The sequence below is a fragment of the Nerophis lumbriciformis genome, linkage group LG25 (genome assembly GCF_033978685.3).
Source record: "Nerophis lumbriciformis linkage group LG25, RoL_Nlum_v2.1, whole genome shotgun sequence".
NCBI classification, from domain to species: domain Eukaryota; kingdom Metazoa; phylum Chordata; class Actinopteri; order Syngnathiformes; family Syngnathidae; genus Nerophis; species Nerophis lumbriciformis.
The window spans coordinates 30782495-30800131 of record NC_084572.2 but is presented as its reverse complement, the minus strand read 5'-3'; the positions used below and the strand labels follow the sequence as shown (position 1 = coordinate 30800131).

The 17637-nt window shown below is 38.7% G+C and overlaps 1 protein-coding gene across 2 annotated transcripts in view; it reads right to left on the bottom strand.

The window, feature by feature from the left end:
- The window catches only part of LOC133621806 (uncharacterized), a 150893-nt gene that overhangs the window by 78257 nt on the left and 54999 nt on the right, over positions 1–17637 (bottom strand). For both annotated transcript variants that reach the window (XM_061984177.1, XM_061984176.1), the window contains exons 4-5: positions 744–908; positions 464–555 (exon numbers count right to left, since the gene is read on the bottom strand). In XM_061984177.1, the coding sequence (XP_061840161.1) occupies positions 464–555; positions 744–908 (257 nt within the window). The remainder of the gene's footprint in view (positions 1–463; positions 556–743; positions 909–17637) is intronic.

Genomic DNA, 17637 nt, shown 5'->3' with positions numbered 1-17637 from the left:
GCGCGTGACGCCGGCCGCGGCGAAGGCGGACGAGGCGGGGTGTCGGTGCGGTGGGCGCGGTGGTGACCCTGGACGTGCGTCGGGCCCTTCTCGCGGATCGCCTCAGCTACGGCTCCCGGTGGGGCCCTCGATCCCGGACCCCGGCGAGGCCTCCCTTCTCCGCTCCGTAAAAGTGTCCATCTCTTTTCTTTTTTTTTCTTCTGTTGTGGCATATGCTGCAGGTGCCTGCTCGTTTTTCGTATGTGGGTAACAATATTTAACTATGTATATATATTTCCGAATTGGTTTAACTGCCACCCACCTGAATCTATTTAAAATCTAATTTTTTTTTATTTCAACCACCCGACCCAACCCGACCCGCGGATAAAATCTAATTTTTTTTTATTTCATCCGCCCGATCCGCGGATAATCCGCGGACTCCGCGGTTGTGCCCGCAAACCGCGCATCTCTAGGGTGTACACACCTGTGGGTCGTAAAGGGAGAGCAGAAAGACCTGCGAGTCCTTCATGGCCCGAACTGTTGTCATCAGTGAGAAGTCCACGGGGAATTGAGAATCTGGAAAAAGTGCAGATGACGTCAATAAGAACATAAAGTCAAAAGACAACAGAGTAAACAAAGACATCTTGGTGACATGTGGCTCTATACTGTAAGTACGGCAAGTGAAGGGTGCCAAAAAGTGGTACGGATGGATTATTTGGACGCGTGCCAAACTAAACTGTGCTAAGAAGTGGGCTTTACTGTACCAGGGAACAGCTGCTTGGTGGGGGCGCTCAGTTGGATCTTGTTGATCTTAAAGGAGAGGTCTGTCTCTTCTCGGCCCATCCTGCTCGTGCACAGCCCCGCCTCCAATGACACGCCCTCCATGTCCTCCGACAGCTCCAGGACCTTCAGCACATCGATGGGATTGACTGGAAAAGACCACACCAAACAGGAATTTGATATTTCATTTTGCAATTTCCAGGAAAGAAATGTGGTTCATCGAATGCCATCATGTAAAAATACTGTAGGTTCATTAAAAACTAGAGATGTCCGATAATGGCTTTTTGCCGATATCCGATATTCTGATATTGTCCAATTCTTAATGACCGATCCCGATATCAACCGATACCGTGGAATTAACACATTATTATGCCTAATTTTGTTGTGATAATAGACTGTATTTATATTCTTCATATGTAAAAAATACCTAAGTGTTTATTGTCTATTGTGAGCGAACTGTGGTGCTGAATTTCCCCCAGGGATCGATAAAGTACTTTCTATCCTTTGCTATAATTTTTCAATTCATATTTGTTCATACAGTATTTGCTGATGTTGTTCTGTTATTGTTGTTGTTTTTGTGCCCAACATAATATAAATCCTTTTAATAAGGTCAAATACAAATAAGGCAAAAACAGAAGTATTCCACAGTTCTATTTTTAAAGTAAATCTGTACAGCACATATGATCATCTACATCAACAATATGATTTGTCAGGACAAAAAATAAAACAATAACATTTTTTAAATAAAATATATAAATAATTAAATTTTGTGATGCGTTATAAGTGATACATCGTTGTCAAGGACAAGAGTAAAAATATAATATATAGATCTATAATAAAATGAGATATATTTGCCATTAGTTCCAATATATTTCTATGGCTATCTATGGAAAGTTTGGCATTCATATGTGTGCAATATTTCATACATAGACACACTTATGCATGTTTTTTTGGTGCAATGGTCCATACGTAAACATTTCTGTTAATGCTAACGACATGTGGGCTAATATGTGCAATAATATTAGCACTTTAACTTACTCGGCAAAAGGAGATGTCTATTTTTTTCCTTCAGCACACTTATTATATACAACAACATAGCACACTGGAACTATAACACTTCTCTATGGTGACTTTAATATTGATTTGTCCTGAGCTGAGGTCATGCAACCTATTGTTTTATATAGTTCTCCATTTTATTCTGTTTTTATTATAATACCTAAGTCTGTGTATTTTATTGTACTGTTTATGTCTGAAGTTGATGCTGACTAACTTAACTTTTTATGGACCTTGTTGTATATACTGTACCATCAACTTGCCGACAGGGGCGGATCAAGACTATTTTGAGTTGGGGGTGGGCACAAAGGGGGACAACCAATAAATTAAGGTGCCACCTAAAAACGACAAAAACGGAGGCAAGCACCTTCTTCTATACGTAGACCAATAGGTGTTAATAATTACTGTTAATGAACTATAGAGAAAACAATGATATATTTATCTTGTATATGAAATGCCAAATCAGGTTTTGTAGCCAACAGCTGTTAAAAAAAATGTTTAAAAAAAAATAAAAATGTAAATGCACAAAACTCTTATGGACAGTTGTGTTATAACTAATTAAACGAATGAATGAAACTGCGTCTCCTGTTGGAGAAATGTCTATAAAGTTTCAAAGTTAGTCTGTGAATAGGTTCAGTATTTGAGCTTAACAGTGTAGAATGTCAATACAGAGTTGAACCTAGAAATATTTTTTTCTGCAGACAAAAACTTTGTTCTATAAAAAAAACATTGCAGTTTCTATTTTCCAAGTATGAATATTTTTAGTGTAATTCAAAGCATTACGGAAAAGGGAACTTGAACAAATAAGTCTCAACCATCTTAATTGATATTGCACTGATAGAAGACTGCATGACAGCAGGTAAAACTCCAAACATCACAATTAAGTGTTTGTTCTAGCGTACAACAATATACTAAAGTGGCATATTCAGGTAGCAGTTTTACTGGTCGAAGCTACATATACTGTAGTAGGATACATAGGCTGATTATTTGAACAAAACAACACACATAGATTAAAGGGGAACTACACTTTTTTTTCGGAATTTTGCCCATCAATCACAATCATTATAAGAGACAAGAAGACATGTCTTTTTTTTTTCTTTTTTTTTACGATTTTAAAGATGATAAAAAATACTTACAAAATCCAGCCAATGGGGGTCAGCCTTCAAATCCCTCTAAAACAACTTCAAACACTCCATCAACATTTTATATACACACTGCAAGTATATATATATAATGTAGTAACAGACACGTTCATAACAATATGTAGTATGTTTTATATACACACTGCAAGTATATATATATATATATATATATATATATATATATATATATATATATATATATATATATATATATATATATATATATATATATAATGTAGCAACAGACACCTTCATAACAATATGTAGTATGTTTTATATACACACTGCAAATATATATATATATATATATATATATATATATATATATATATATATATATATATATATATATATATATGTATGTGTGGGAAAAAAAATCACAAGACTATTTCATCTCTACAGGCCTGTTTCATGAGGGGGGTACCCTCAATCATCAGGAGATTTTAATGGGAGCATTCGCATACCGTGGTTTATATAGGGCACAGAGTGGGTGGGTACAGGCTGGCCTAGGGGCGTGGTGATTGGCTCATGTGTTACCTAGGAGGTGTTTCCGTCTATGGCGGCATGCTGTTACAATTTCGCTGCGCTTGTTGAGGGATGACAGGTCTGGACGGTAAATAATAAACAGTTTCTCTTTCAAGCATAGGTTGCATCTTTTATTACCACTATTGTAAGGTGTGCTGGATGCAAGAATTTGCCATGTTATTGAATATTCAACATTATTGTCTTTGAGGTCCCAAATGTGTTTGCTGAGTTCTGTGGTATTTCGCAAGTTTTTGTTCCTGAAAGAAGCCTTGTGATTGTTCCATCTGGTTTTGAATTCTCCCTCGGTTAATCCTACATATGTGTCGGATGTGTTAATGTCCTTGCGTATTACCTTAGATTGGTAGACAACTGATGTTTGTAAGCACCCCCCGTTGAGAGGGCAATCAGGTTTCTTTCGACAGTTACAGTCTTTGTTGGTTTTGGAGTCGCTCTGTCTGGGGGCCGACGGCTCATTTGCAATTGTTTTGTTGTGGTTTGAGATGATTTGTCGTATATTGTTCATGCAGCTGTAGCTCAATTTAATGTTGTTCTTGTTGAATACTTTTCTTAGGGTGTTGTCTTTGGGAAAGTGTTTGTCAATCAGATTGAGGAATTTGTGTCCAATGTTAGTTGAGACGTTTTTGCTGTATGGGGGGTTGTACCAGATGATGTCGTTTCGTTTTCTGTTCTTTTTTGGCTGGTTTCCTGGCGTGGGTTCATAGGTGAGGGTGAAATTGTATCCGCTTTCATCAAGGGCTTTTTGGTACGGGGGGGTTGTTTGGTCAAATTCAGCTTTGCTAGATGACAGCATCGATAGCCTTTTATTGATTCCGGTAGGTATTCTTTTCGTGGTGGTGGGTGGGTGGTTGCTGTCATGGTGCACGTATTGGAGTGTTGTGTTGGGTTTCGTGAATGGTTGGTAGCTGTTATTTCTCAGGTTGAAAGTGACGTCAGGGAAGTTGACGGTTTGCTTGTTGGCTTCAATCGTGATCCGTAGGCCGTTCTCTTTGAAAATTTGGCATATGCGCTTCTTGGTATTCTCGCTGCTCCTTGGCGAGGCGCGACACACTGCCAGTCCGTCATCACGGTAAATACCAAGGTTCAGATTGAGGCTAGCGAGCTGGGAGAGGAGGAAACTCCCAACGAGTTCACACGTTTCTGCTCCGTCAAAACTTCCCATAGTGACGTCAAATGCTGCATTGTTCTTTTTTTGCCATGGTGTACTGTTGTGGATGAGAATTGAGTTTTTTGCGTGGATGATGATGTTTCTTTCGTTGCCTGTGATTGAGTCGTAGTCTGAGGCGAAGTCTAGTGCTTGAGTCAGTAGGTCTTGCGTGATGGAAGGGTAAAATTCCTCGATATCAAAGGAGATAAAGTTGTGCTGTTGTTTGTCTTGGATGTTGTTGAACCATTTGATTACTGCTGCTGTATTTCTCCATTGGTTGAGTGGTGTTTTGTCCTTGATTTTTGTGTTGACTCTGTCCAGGATTATTTTGCTGATTTTTCCTATTTCAGATTTAGTTGGGTTTATTAGTCGGCATGTTGGGTTATTTGCGAAGTTGGGTTTGTGGTCTTTCAATGTGATGAAGGCTTCCTTGTTGGCTGTGGCGTCCACCCTGTCCTCAATGTCCAGTTCAGCCGCGATCCTTTTATTTTCCAGGTGGATGTTCTGTAAGGTGTTGGGTTGCGCTTTTTTGTATGATTTGGTGATAATTCTGTCCAGTAAGGTGTGGTGTTCTGGTATGTCCATTCTGTAGAAGTTTGTGGTTTTATCGGCAGCTATGATGAGGTTGTTTACTTTCTTGATGCGCTCCTTGTCATTTTTCAGCTTGGTGAGGAGTGGGTTGCGGATTGGCTTGAATTTGACTGATTGTATCATTTTGAGCATGTCGTTCTCAAAATCCTTTAGTTCCTCAACTGTGGGTGGGTTCTTGGTAGATTTGAATCCGTAAGTTTTCTTTTGCGTTCCTTTTGTTTCAGGGTGGAGGAAAAAATGTGTTTTCCACCGCATCCTTCTTAGGAAGTGTTCCGTCTTTTCTATGAGCCTTAGCTTGTAGTCATTCTGCGCGGGTATGGGAATGTTCTTCGTGGAGTAGTCGATGTTGAATTTTTCCATTTCTGATCGTCGTACAGTGCTCAACAAATGTCAATTTGGAGCGGAGTATATGTCTTAATAAGGTTATCCACAAACTTCTACAGAATGGACATACCAGAACACCACACCTTACTGGACAGAAGCATCACCAAATCATACAAAAAAGCGCAACCCAACACCTTACAGAACATCCACCTGGAAAATAAAAGGATCGCGGCTGAACTGGACATTGAGGACAGGGTGGACGCCACAGCCAACAAGGAAGCCTTCATCACATTGAAGGACCACAAACCCAACTTCGCAAATAACCCAACATGCCGACTAATAAATCCAACTAAATCTCAAATAGGAAAAATCAGCAAAATAATCCTGGACAGAGTCAACACAAAAATCAAGGACAAAACACCACTCAACCAATGGAGAAATACAGCAGCAGTAATCAAATGGTTCAACAACATCCAAGACAAACAACAGCACAACTTTATCTCCTTTGATATCGAGGAATTTTACCCTTCCATCACGCAAGACCTACTGACTCAAGCACTAGACTTCGCCTCAGACTACGACTCAATCACAGGCAACGAAAGAAACATCATCATCATCCACGCAAAAAACTCAATTCTCATCCACAACAGTACACCATGGCAAAAAAAGAACAATGCAGCATTTGACGTCACTATGGGAAGTTTTGACGGAGCAGAAACGTGTGAACTCGTTGGGAGTTTCCTCCTCTCCCAGCTCGCTAGCCTCAATCTGAACCTTGGTATTTACCGTGATGACGGACTGGCAGTGTGTCGCGCCTCGCCAAGGAGCAGCGAGAATACCAAGAAGCGCATATGCCAAATTTTCAAAGAGAATGGCCTACGGATCACGATTGAAGCCAACAAGCAAACCGTCAACTTCCTTGACGTCACTTTCAACCTGAGAAATAACAGCTACCAACCATTCACGAAACCCAACACAACACTCCAATACGTGCACCATGACAGCAACCACCCACCCACCACCACGAAAAGAATACCTACCGGAATCAATAAAAGGCTATCGATGCTGTCATCTAGCAAAGCTGAATTTGACCAAACAACCCCCCCGTACCAAAAAGCCCTTGATGAAAGCGGATACAATTTCACCCTCACCTATGAACCCACGCCAGGAAACCAGCCAAAAAAGAACAGAAAACGAAACGACATCATCTGGTACAACCCCCCATACAGCAAAAACGTCTCAACTAACATTGGACACAAATTCCTCAATCTGATTGACAAACACTTTCCCAAAGACAACACCCTAAGAAAAGTATTCAACAAGAACAACATTAAATTGAGCTACAGCTGCATGAACAATATACGACAAATCATCTCAAACCACAACAAAACAATTGCAAATGAGCCGTCGGCCCCCAGACAGAGCGACTCCAAAACCAACAAAGACTGTAACTGTCGAAAGAAACCTGATTGCCCTCTCAACGGGGGGTGCTTACAAACATCAGTTGTCTACCAATCTAAGGTAATACGCAAGGACATTAACACATCCGACACATATGTAGGATTAACCAAGGGAGAATTCAAAACCAGATGGAACAATCACAAGGCTTCTTTCAGGAACAAAAACTTGCGAAATACCACAGAACTCAGCAAACACATTTGGGACCTCAAAGACAATAATGTTGAATATTCAATAACATGGCAAATTCTTGCATCCAGCACACCTTACAATAGTGGTAATAAAAGATGCAACCTATGCTTGAAAGAGAAACTGTTTATTATTTACCGTCCAGACCTGTCATCCCTCAACAAGCGCAGCGAAATTGTAACAGCATGCCGCCATAGACGGAAACACCTCCTAGGTAACACATGAGCCAATCACCACGCCCCTAGGCCAGCCTGTACCCACCCACTCTGTGCCCTATATAAACCACGGTATGCGAATGCTCCCATTAAAATCTCCTGATGATTGAGGGTACCCCCCTCATGAAACAGGCCTGTAGAGATGAAATAGTCTTGTGATTTTTTTCCCCACACATACATATATTGCGCTCTACTACGGTATCGAGCACTATTTTTTGGATAACCTTATTAAGACATATATATATATCTATATATATATCTATATATATATATATATATATATATATATATATATATATATATATATATATATAATGTAGTAACAGACACCTTCATAACAATATGTAGTATGTTTTATATACACACTGCAAGTATATATATATAATGTAGTAACAGACACCTTCATAACAATATGTAGTATGTTTTATATACACACTGCAAGTATATATACAGTCTATATAATGTAGTAACAGACACCTTCATAACAATATGTAGTATGTTTTATATACACACTGCAAGTATACATATATATATATATATATATATATATATACATAATGTAGTAACAGACACGTTCATAACAATATGTAGTATGTTTTATATACACACTGCAAATATATATACAGTATATATAATGTAGTAACAGACACCTTCATAACAATATGTAGTATGTTTTATATACACACTGCAAGTATATATACAGTATATATAATGTAGTAACAGACACCTTCATAACAATATGTAGTATGTTTTATATACACACTGCAAGTATACATATATATATATATATATATATATATATATATATATATATATATATATATATATATATATATATATATACATAATGTAGTAACAGACACGTTCATAACAATATGTAGTATGTTTTATATACACACTGCAAATATATATATAATGTAGTAAGAGACACGTTCATAACAATATGTAATATGCAAAATATTTGCCATATTTTGGTAATTTTATGCATTACCGGAACTGCTTTCCTCACATTCATTTTCAGTTGCCAGAAACAAACGCGAGTGTGTTCTAAAAACGGCAGACTTTGTAATAGACAATGAAGACGACTATTTTTGGACAGATAAGGATTTACGAACTTATCTTTTTGAAGCTGAATATACAGAGGATGACCTACCGCTTATAGAAATGGGCACGGACAGCGGTTAAAACTTTGGAACAGACGGAAGCCAAGAGAGTGAGGTCGGCGTGACTTTGACGCTATAAATGTCAACTAAGCTATTTTGACATAAATGGCGTGTTAATCCAAAATAAACCCAAAAAATGTCTCCGGGCCAGCTAGACCGAACAGACAACTGTCCATCGAGTCCCACTTTAATATTGATCATGATACATGTTGCACGTCATGCTTGTTATTACAACTACAGTACATACGCTGTCGAGCTAATACTTTACAGATACTGTAATATGATTGTTCATGTTTGTCAGTCAGTACAGATCGCTGTCCTATCGCATTGTGTTGTTTACAAACTCAAAAGCGATTCAGCTGCTGATGCAAAAGCTAGCTCACCTCTTGCCGTAGCTAGATTACGGCCAATGTCGTAGCATGCCATTGCAAGACGATGTGTTACTAAGCTAAATAAATAGTTCCTCAGTGCTCGCTCTTACAATAACAATGTTGTTACAGCTTGGTTATTATACATGTTACAGAACCTAAATGAAGTATTGATGACCGTTTTTGGATGCATTTTAAAGTGATTTAGAGGCAGAATAGATTTCTCCCTTTAGCTCAGGCCTGGGCAATTATTTTTGAGAAAAATATGTGTCTGGGGGCCGGTATATCTATTTTTAGGAACACTAATACAAAACCTCACAATAATGTCTGATTGAATACTAAAAACTTTAAGACAGACCGCCTTAAAAAACAAAAAGGAATTTTGCATTTTTTTCACTGAATGAGACACCCAGAATGTACATGAAAATAAAGAATGTGGGATTTACAATATTAACTATGAACGATAAAACACTGAATATTGACAACATATGAACGTCACACCCTCCGCCCCTCGATCGACATATTTTACAATCAAGCGAAACGCAACAAAAATGCAACAAACACAGCGAAATATGAACGCAAAGGGTAAAAAATAAACCCACCTATAACCTGATACATCTGATATATCACTAAGCTTTAGAACTTTGTTGTAAAAATCTCCTTCCGCGTCTGCCCGACACCCGCATTTCAGGCTGGCCGCTCTGGAAACACTCTGTGGAAACGCACCCCGCCCACACTGCTTAGTGCCTCGTCTGAGCTGCTATGACTTAGATTACCATAGTAACTAATTAGATTACCATAGTAATTAATTAGATGACCATAGTAACTAGGATATCATGCAAAAGTGCAGATTCCAACCATTGAAATACTTTTTTATAGTTCAAGACTTACGGTAATTTGATCATAATGGCAGCTACAGTTTCCATCTTAAATATCTAAAAAAATTATTTGGGAGTGTTCGGCGGGCCAGATTGAAAAGCTTAACGGGCCTCTTGCGGCCCCCGTAGGGGTGTAACGGTACGTGTCTTTGTATTGAACCGTTTCGATACAGGGGTTCCGGTTCGGTTCGGAGGTGTACCAAACGAGTTTCCACACGGACATATTAAGTAGCGTAACGCACGTTGTGTAAACAATGCACACCGAGGCACAACACACGGCATGCTAGCAGCTAACGGGCTAGGATAGACTGACCATAAGTCCTCTTTTGCAGAGCTGTCAGGGCGGAGTTTCTTAAATGCCTCAAATGTCTGGCATTTTGAGTTAGGGTTGCATGTATTTTCAATGTACATTCAGGGTTAAGAAGGGGTTAAAAACAAAACAGATTGTGCGTGCAGCAGCATTGGTGAGGGAGGGGCAGAGACAGAGAGAGCAAGGGAGTTATGATAAACGCGCATGCGTCGCCAGGCTCTGCTTTTTATCCATAGATTTATCAGATTTAATTTTTTATTATCTATAGCAGGGGTGTCAAAAGTGTGCCCCGGAGGCCATTTGCGGCCCTCAGCTAACGTTTTAAAGGCCCACGGCACATTCTAAAAATACTATTAAAATAAACAAAAACATAACAAAAGTGAAATAAAAAAGCTTAAAGGTTAAATGTAATTTAGAAAAAGTTGCAATGTTCACTAATAAAAAAAAAAGCTGTTTTTTTTTTCTTTCAAACTGTCATTGCTCAAAACATAATATTGATTCAAAATCAATGTTATTATGAATTATTGACCTATCCAAGGTTCCGATTACTTCACATCAAATATTCCACTGAGAAAAATATTTTTGGTCGAAGATTTTGCAAATTTGATGAATAAATAACCCCAAAATTTATATTTTGTTATTTTCTTACTGTACCGAAAATTAACCGAACCGTGACCTCTAAACCGAGGTACGTACCGAACCGAAATTTTTGTGTACCGTTACACCCCTAGGCCCCCGGGCCTTAATTTTCCCAGATCTGCTTTAGCTGCATTGACAGCCATCAAGAAGGAGACGATTTTTATAAATTAGAATGAAAAAAAACAAAACAAAAAAAAAACTTTCTTTTCTTTTCTCTCATTAAGATTGTGAAAGATAGGCAAAATTAAAAAAAAAACAGTGCATTTCCCCTTTAACTAAATAAAAAATGCAGTAGAAAATGACCATCACTAGACAAAGCCAAATAAAGACACCACTAAGTATAACATCCAGCACTACATACAATAATAAATAAAACCTGAAACACAAATCAAAACTGGCCAAGAAAAAACTTATAACAAATCTTTTTTTTTTTTTTTTTTTCCACTCTTGTCCATACTAAAATGAATGCTGCTTCAGCACCAAGGACCAAGGACCAAGGACCAAAGCTGTTTATATTTTCAGGGTTTGTCCATCAAAAGTGACAGGGAGTGTTCCACAGTGCGGTAGACGTTTGTTTGCGTTTGACTCGTGTTTGTGTTTTAGAAGGAACGTATGCATAGACTGGGAAGCTGGTTCTGTGCGGCCCAGTAGCAAATGCATCACCGACTGGTACCTGGCCCCAGACCGGTGGTTTGGCACCACTGCTCTAAATAGTCTTTGACTAAAATATGTATGTTTCTTTTGTTGCACACTCTTAATTGTCCTGTTTTCTGAGGGGTTAAGAGTATTTACCAAACCTGTTTTTTTATTTTGAAGTCTAACTCGAAAGTTGAATTGATTTAGATTTTTACATAAACACATTAGGGCTGCAACTAACGATAATTTTGATAGTTAATTAGTCAATGATTATCTTAACGATTAGTCAACTAATCGGATAATAAAGTGTAAACATATGTAAAGGCTTTAATTTTTCCATTGACTTGTAAATGCAGCTTAAGTTATTTTAGGCATGTGCTTAGGAACAACAAAGATGAGTAATTAATTCATAAATATTTATTCATATTCGGGTTGTATGGTATACTAGTACTAGTATAGTACCGCGATACTAATGAATCATATTCGGTACTATACCGCCTCTAAAAAGTACCGGTCATCCCTGCAGAACGAGGAATAGCGAAACATGCTTCACATACCCACTGTAGCTCACCGGCGTGAAAATGTAAACAAATACCATGGGTGGATCTACACCTAACATCAACTGTAATGATACTAAGTACAGAAACGTATCTCATTGATACTACTATGATTACATTGATATTTTTTAGCATCACAAAATATATAAATATATATATATATATGAATATATATATAAATATATATATATATATATATATATATTTTTTTTTTTTTTTTTTTTTTTATATTATGTTTATAAACTCAGGAAATATGTCCCTGGACACATGAGGATTTTGAGTATGACCAATGTATGATCCTGTAACGACTTGGTATCGGATTGATACCAAAATTTGTAGTATCATCCAAAACTAATGTAAAGTATCCAAACAACAGAAGAATAAGTGATTATTCCATTTTAACAGAAGTGTAGATAGAACATGTTGAAACTGAAAATAAGCAGATATTTACAGTAAATAAACAACTAGATTAATAATCAATTTTTACAGCTTGTCCTTAATAATGTTGACAAAATAATAGAATGATAAATGACAATATGTTACTGCATACGTCAGCAGCTAAATTAGGAGCGTTTGTTTGTTTACTTACTACTAAAAGACAAGTTGTCTTGTATGTTCACTGTTTTATTTAAGGACACCATTGTAATAAGAAACATATGTTTGATGTACCGTAAGATTTTTTGTTCAAATAAAGCCAATAATCTCCCGAATTCGGAGGTCTCAAGGTTGGCAAGTATGGTGATGACGTCACGACTATTGTCGACATTTCGACTAATAAAGTACCAATGATTGTCACACACACACTAGGTGTGGCGAAATGTGTCCTCTGCATTTGACCCATCCCCTTGTTCCCCCCCTGGCAGGTGAGGGGAGCAGTGAGCAGCAGCGGTGGCCTTGCCCGGGAATCATTTTTGGTGATTTAACCCCCAATTCCAACCCTTGATGCTGACTGCCAAGCAGGGAGGTAATGGGTCCCATTTTTATAGTCTTTGGTATAAAAAATGGTAAGAGCAATCAATTTTTTGGGTTATGAACTCACAACCTACCGATCTCTGGGTAACCCTTGCAGCCCTAAAAGCCGTACAGTTTTCAGTCAATCAAAGTAATGGCTGACTTGGAGCTACTGTCTTGGTTTGCAGACAACTTGTACTTCTTGTAGAAGCCTGTTGTGATCTTGGCAGCAGTCGGCATCACATAACCAACACAGACTACACAACAAAGATACTTCAACTCCAGATCAGCCCTTCGGCACCAGATTTGTTCAACAGTTCTTCGACAGAGTTGAGCCACATCCGAACATATACTGTACATGTTGCATGTTAACGTAACCTGCCAAGCAGCAAAAGAAGATACAGAGGAGGGAAGTTGTGGAAGATGAAAAGTTAAGAGCAGAAGGAGGCGTAAAGGAGGAGAGCTAATAAGTGGACGACATGTCTCTACTAGTTTGGATCATCGCACACGTATTTGTGAGCATTACGTAAAGCCTACACACATTAATGTCGAAGTCTGACTGCCAGATGTATTGTGTGTGTGTGTGTGTGTCCATCTGCTTGTAATTCTGCCCTTTTATTGGCTGAGAAATGTGTGTGTTAAAGGTTTTGTTGGTCCAGTTTGTCTCACCGTCATTCTCCAAAAACAACTAAGTGTATTTAGGAAATTGGTTGTTTCCTTTTCTTTTAATGTAAAACATATCACATTACTGTCATGCAATCTCATACTGGACCAGTAATAAATGCATAATGCAAAATATGAGGCTACACACAAAAAAAAATGCTGGGTTATTTTGATAATTCAATTTAAGAGTTGCGAGTGCTGTGATGAGGTGGCGACTTGTCCAGGGTGTACCCCGCCTACCGCCCGAATGCAGCTGAGATAGGCTCTAGCATCCCCCGCGCGACCCCCCCCAACGAGACAAGCGGTAGAAAATGGATGGATGGATGGATGGAGTTGCGAGTGTTGGGTTACATTTTGGAGTTATTTTTATGAAGAGCAATCCATTTATTGGCTTATAAGGGTATTATTGTAACTCAATTTCTGGGTTTTCAAAACTATGAACCATGTTTGGGTTGTTTTTTAACGAGTAACACATTTTTAGGTAAAAGCCTTTTTTTTTATTAAAAAAAAAATTAATCTCATTAACAGTATTTACAATCACACATCTTATGTACATGAAAATATTTGAGCATGCTGTACAGAACTACTATGACCATACACAGCAATTCTTGTAAAAAAAAAAATGTCACTCATATCTTGCTTTTGATTACCGTATTTTTCGGACTATAAGTCGCAGTTTTTTTCATAGTTTATGAAAGTTGCATAATGTTTTTTTCCTTCTTTATTATGCATTTTCGGCAGGTGCGACTTATACTCCAGTGCGACTTATACTCCGAAAAATACGGTATATTTTAATGGAATAAAAATTGTTTTGATCAGTAGTTGTGAAGGAGTAGGACAAACCAGCAATAAAACTTATCATTTTTAACCAACTATTGGGTCAAGGAGCGCTACATTGTGTTGGGTTTGTTATGATCCGTTGTCTGGATCATGTTTTGTTCTGGTAGTTTGACTACTTCAGTTCTGTTTTCAGCACCCCTGGGTTTGTGTTTTAGTTGCCGTGACTGCAGGTTAGTTTCACCTGCCTCTGATTAGTGTTCGGGACGCTCACCTGATCCTGGGCACTAATCAGAGAACTACTTATTCCTGTTTTTCGCCACAATCAGTCTGGCTTCCTTGTTTGCACTACGCAACCTTGACAACGTCTTCTATTTTGCACGTATTTCTACGACCTTTGATTCCTGTTCCTGTGCTAAGCTTCGCCATAGCCCCCACGCTATCGGCACGCTTTTCTGTCTTTTTGTATTTTTGCATGATTAATGAACGCCTCCGGAGTTCCTGCTGCATCTTGGCAGAACGATCCGCGCAGTAAAAAGCAACCCGGCGTTACAGGGTTTGGAATAACCCAACATTGTAGTGAGCATAACTCAGCTTTTGTGTTTAATAAATTCAATCCAATAGTTGGGTTATGAATAAACCAACATTGAGTTAGCATAACTCAACTTTTGGGTTAAATAATTCAACCCAATAGTTTGGTTGTGAATAACCCAACATTAAGTTGTCATAACTCAACTTTTTGGTTAAATAATTCAACGCAAAAGTTGGGTTGAAAAATTAACCCAAAATGTTGAGTTAAAGTAACTCAAATAAGGGGTTTGTCCTTTTCTGTACCAGCAGTTGGGGTAAAATTGGGTTATTTTTTAACCCAACATTTTTTTTTGTGTAAGTACAAGGGTTTTAAGGTATACCGGTAATAATAAAGTACCGAGGTACTAATGAATTAAAAAATGTACTTTACTGCCTTTGAAAAATACCGGTACTTGGCTCGACATGGTGACATTGCTGGTAATATAAGCTGAGGCACATGTTAGTCAACACACACACACAAACACACACACACAGAGCACTTACAAGCAGAAACAGTGTGAAGAAAGAGGCTTATAGGGGAACATTTGCACCAGACCTATGTAAGCGTCAATATATACCTTGATGTTGCAGAAAAAAGACTTTTTTTTTTTTTAACCGATTTCCGAACTCTAAATGGGTGAATTTTGGCGAATTAAACGCCTTTCTATTATTCGCTCTCGGAGCGATGACGTCACAACGTGACGTCACATCGGGAAGCAATTCGCCATTTTCTCAAACACATTACAAACACCGAGTCAAATCAGCTATGTTATTTTCCGATTTTTCGACTGTTTTCCGTACCTTGGAGACATCATGCCTCGTCGGTGTGTTGTCGGCGGGTGTAACAACACGAACAGGGATTCAAGTTGCACCAGTGGCCCAAAGATGCGAAAGTGGCAAGAAATTGGACGTTTGTTCCGCACACTTTACCGACGAAAGCTATGCTACGACAGAGATGGCAAGAATGTGTGGATATCCTGTGACACTCAAAGCAGATGCATTTCCAACTGGACTGGACAGATCAGCTTTCAGGAAAAGAGAGTGGATGAGGGTATGTCTACAGAATATATTAATTGATGAAAATTGGGCTGTCTGCACTCTCAAAGTGCATGTTGTTGCCAAATGTATTTCATATGCTGTAAACCTAGTTCATAGTTGTTAGTTTCCTTTAATGCCAAACAAACACATAGCAATCGTTGGTTAGAAGGCGATCGCCGAATTCGTCCTCGCTTTCTCCCGTGTCGCTGGCTGTCGTGTCGTTTTCGTCGGTTTCGCTTGCATACGGTTCAAACCGATATGGCTCAATAGCTTCAGTTTCTTCTTCAATTTCGTTTTCGCTACCTGCCTCCACACTACAACCATCCGTTTCAATACATGCGTAATCTGTTGAATCGCTTAAGCCGCTGAAATCCGAGTCTGTATCCGAGCTAATGTCGCTATACCTTGCTGTTCCATGCGCCATGTTTGTTTGTATTGGCATCACTGTGTGACGTCACAGGAAAATGGACGGGTGTATATTACTACTCGGACTTTATTAATGAATTCTCAGAGTTCGTTGCTGATCTAGTGACGCACGCAGACAATATAATCATAATGGGGGACTTTAATATCCATATGAATACCCCATCGGACCCTCAGTGCGTGGCGCTCCAGACTATAATTGATAGCTGTGGTCTTACACAAATAATAAATGAACCTACGCATCGCAACGGCAATACGATAGATCTAGTGCTGGTCAGGGGTGTCACCACCTCCAAAGTTATGGTACTCCCGTATACTAAAGTAATGTCCGATCATTACCTTATAAAATTCGAAGTTCTGACTCATTGTCAACAAACTAATAATAATAATAACTGCTATAGCAGCCGCAACATTAATGCCGCCACAACGATGACTCTTGCTGACCTACTGCCTTCGGTAATGGCACCATTCCCAAATTATGTCGGCTCTATTGATAACCTCATTAACAACTTTGACAATGCCCTGCGCAAAACCATTGATAGTATAGCACCGCTAAAACAAAAAAGGGCCCCTAAAAGGCGCACCCCATGGTTTACAGAGGAAACCAGAGCTCATAAATTATCATGTAGAAAGTTGGAACGCAAATGGCGCGCGACCAAGCTTGAGGTTTTCCATCAAGCATGGAGTGATAGTTTAATATCGTATAAACGCATGCTTACCTTAGCTAAAGCTAAATATTACTCAAATCTCATCCGCCTCAACAAAAACGACCCTAAATTTTTGTTTAGTACAGTAGCATCGCTAACCCAACAAGGGACTCCTCCCAATAGCTCCACCCACTCGGCAGATGACTTTATGAATTTCTTTAATAAGAAAATTGAACTCATTAGAAAGGAGATTAAAGACAACGCATCCCAGCTACAACTGGGTTCTATGAACACAGATACAATTGTATCTACGACGGATACTGCAATACAAAATAGTCTCTCTCTTTTTGATGAAATAACATTAGAGGAACTATTACAGCGTGTAAGTGGGATAAAACAAACAACATGTTTACTTGACCCACTTCCTGGGAAACTTATCAAGGAGCTTTTTGTATTATTAGGTCCATCAGTGCTAAATATTATAAACTTATCACTTTCCTCTGGCACTGTTCCCCTAGCATTCAAGAAAGCGGTTATTCATCCTCTGCTCAAAAGACCTAACCTTGATCCTGACCTCATGGTAAACTACCGACCGG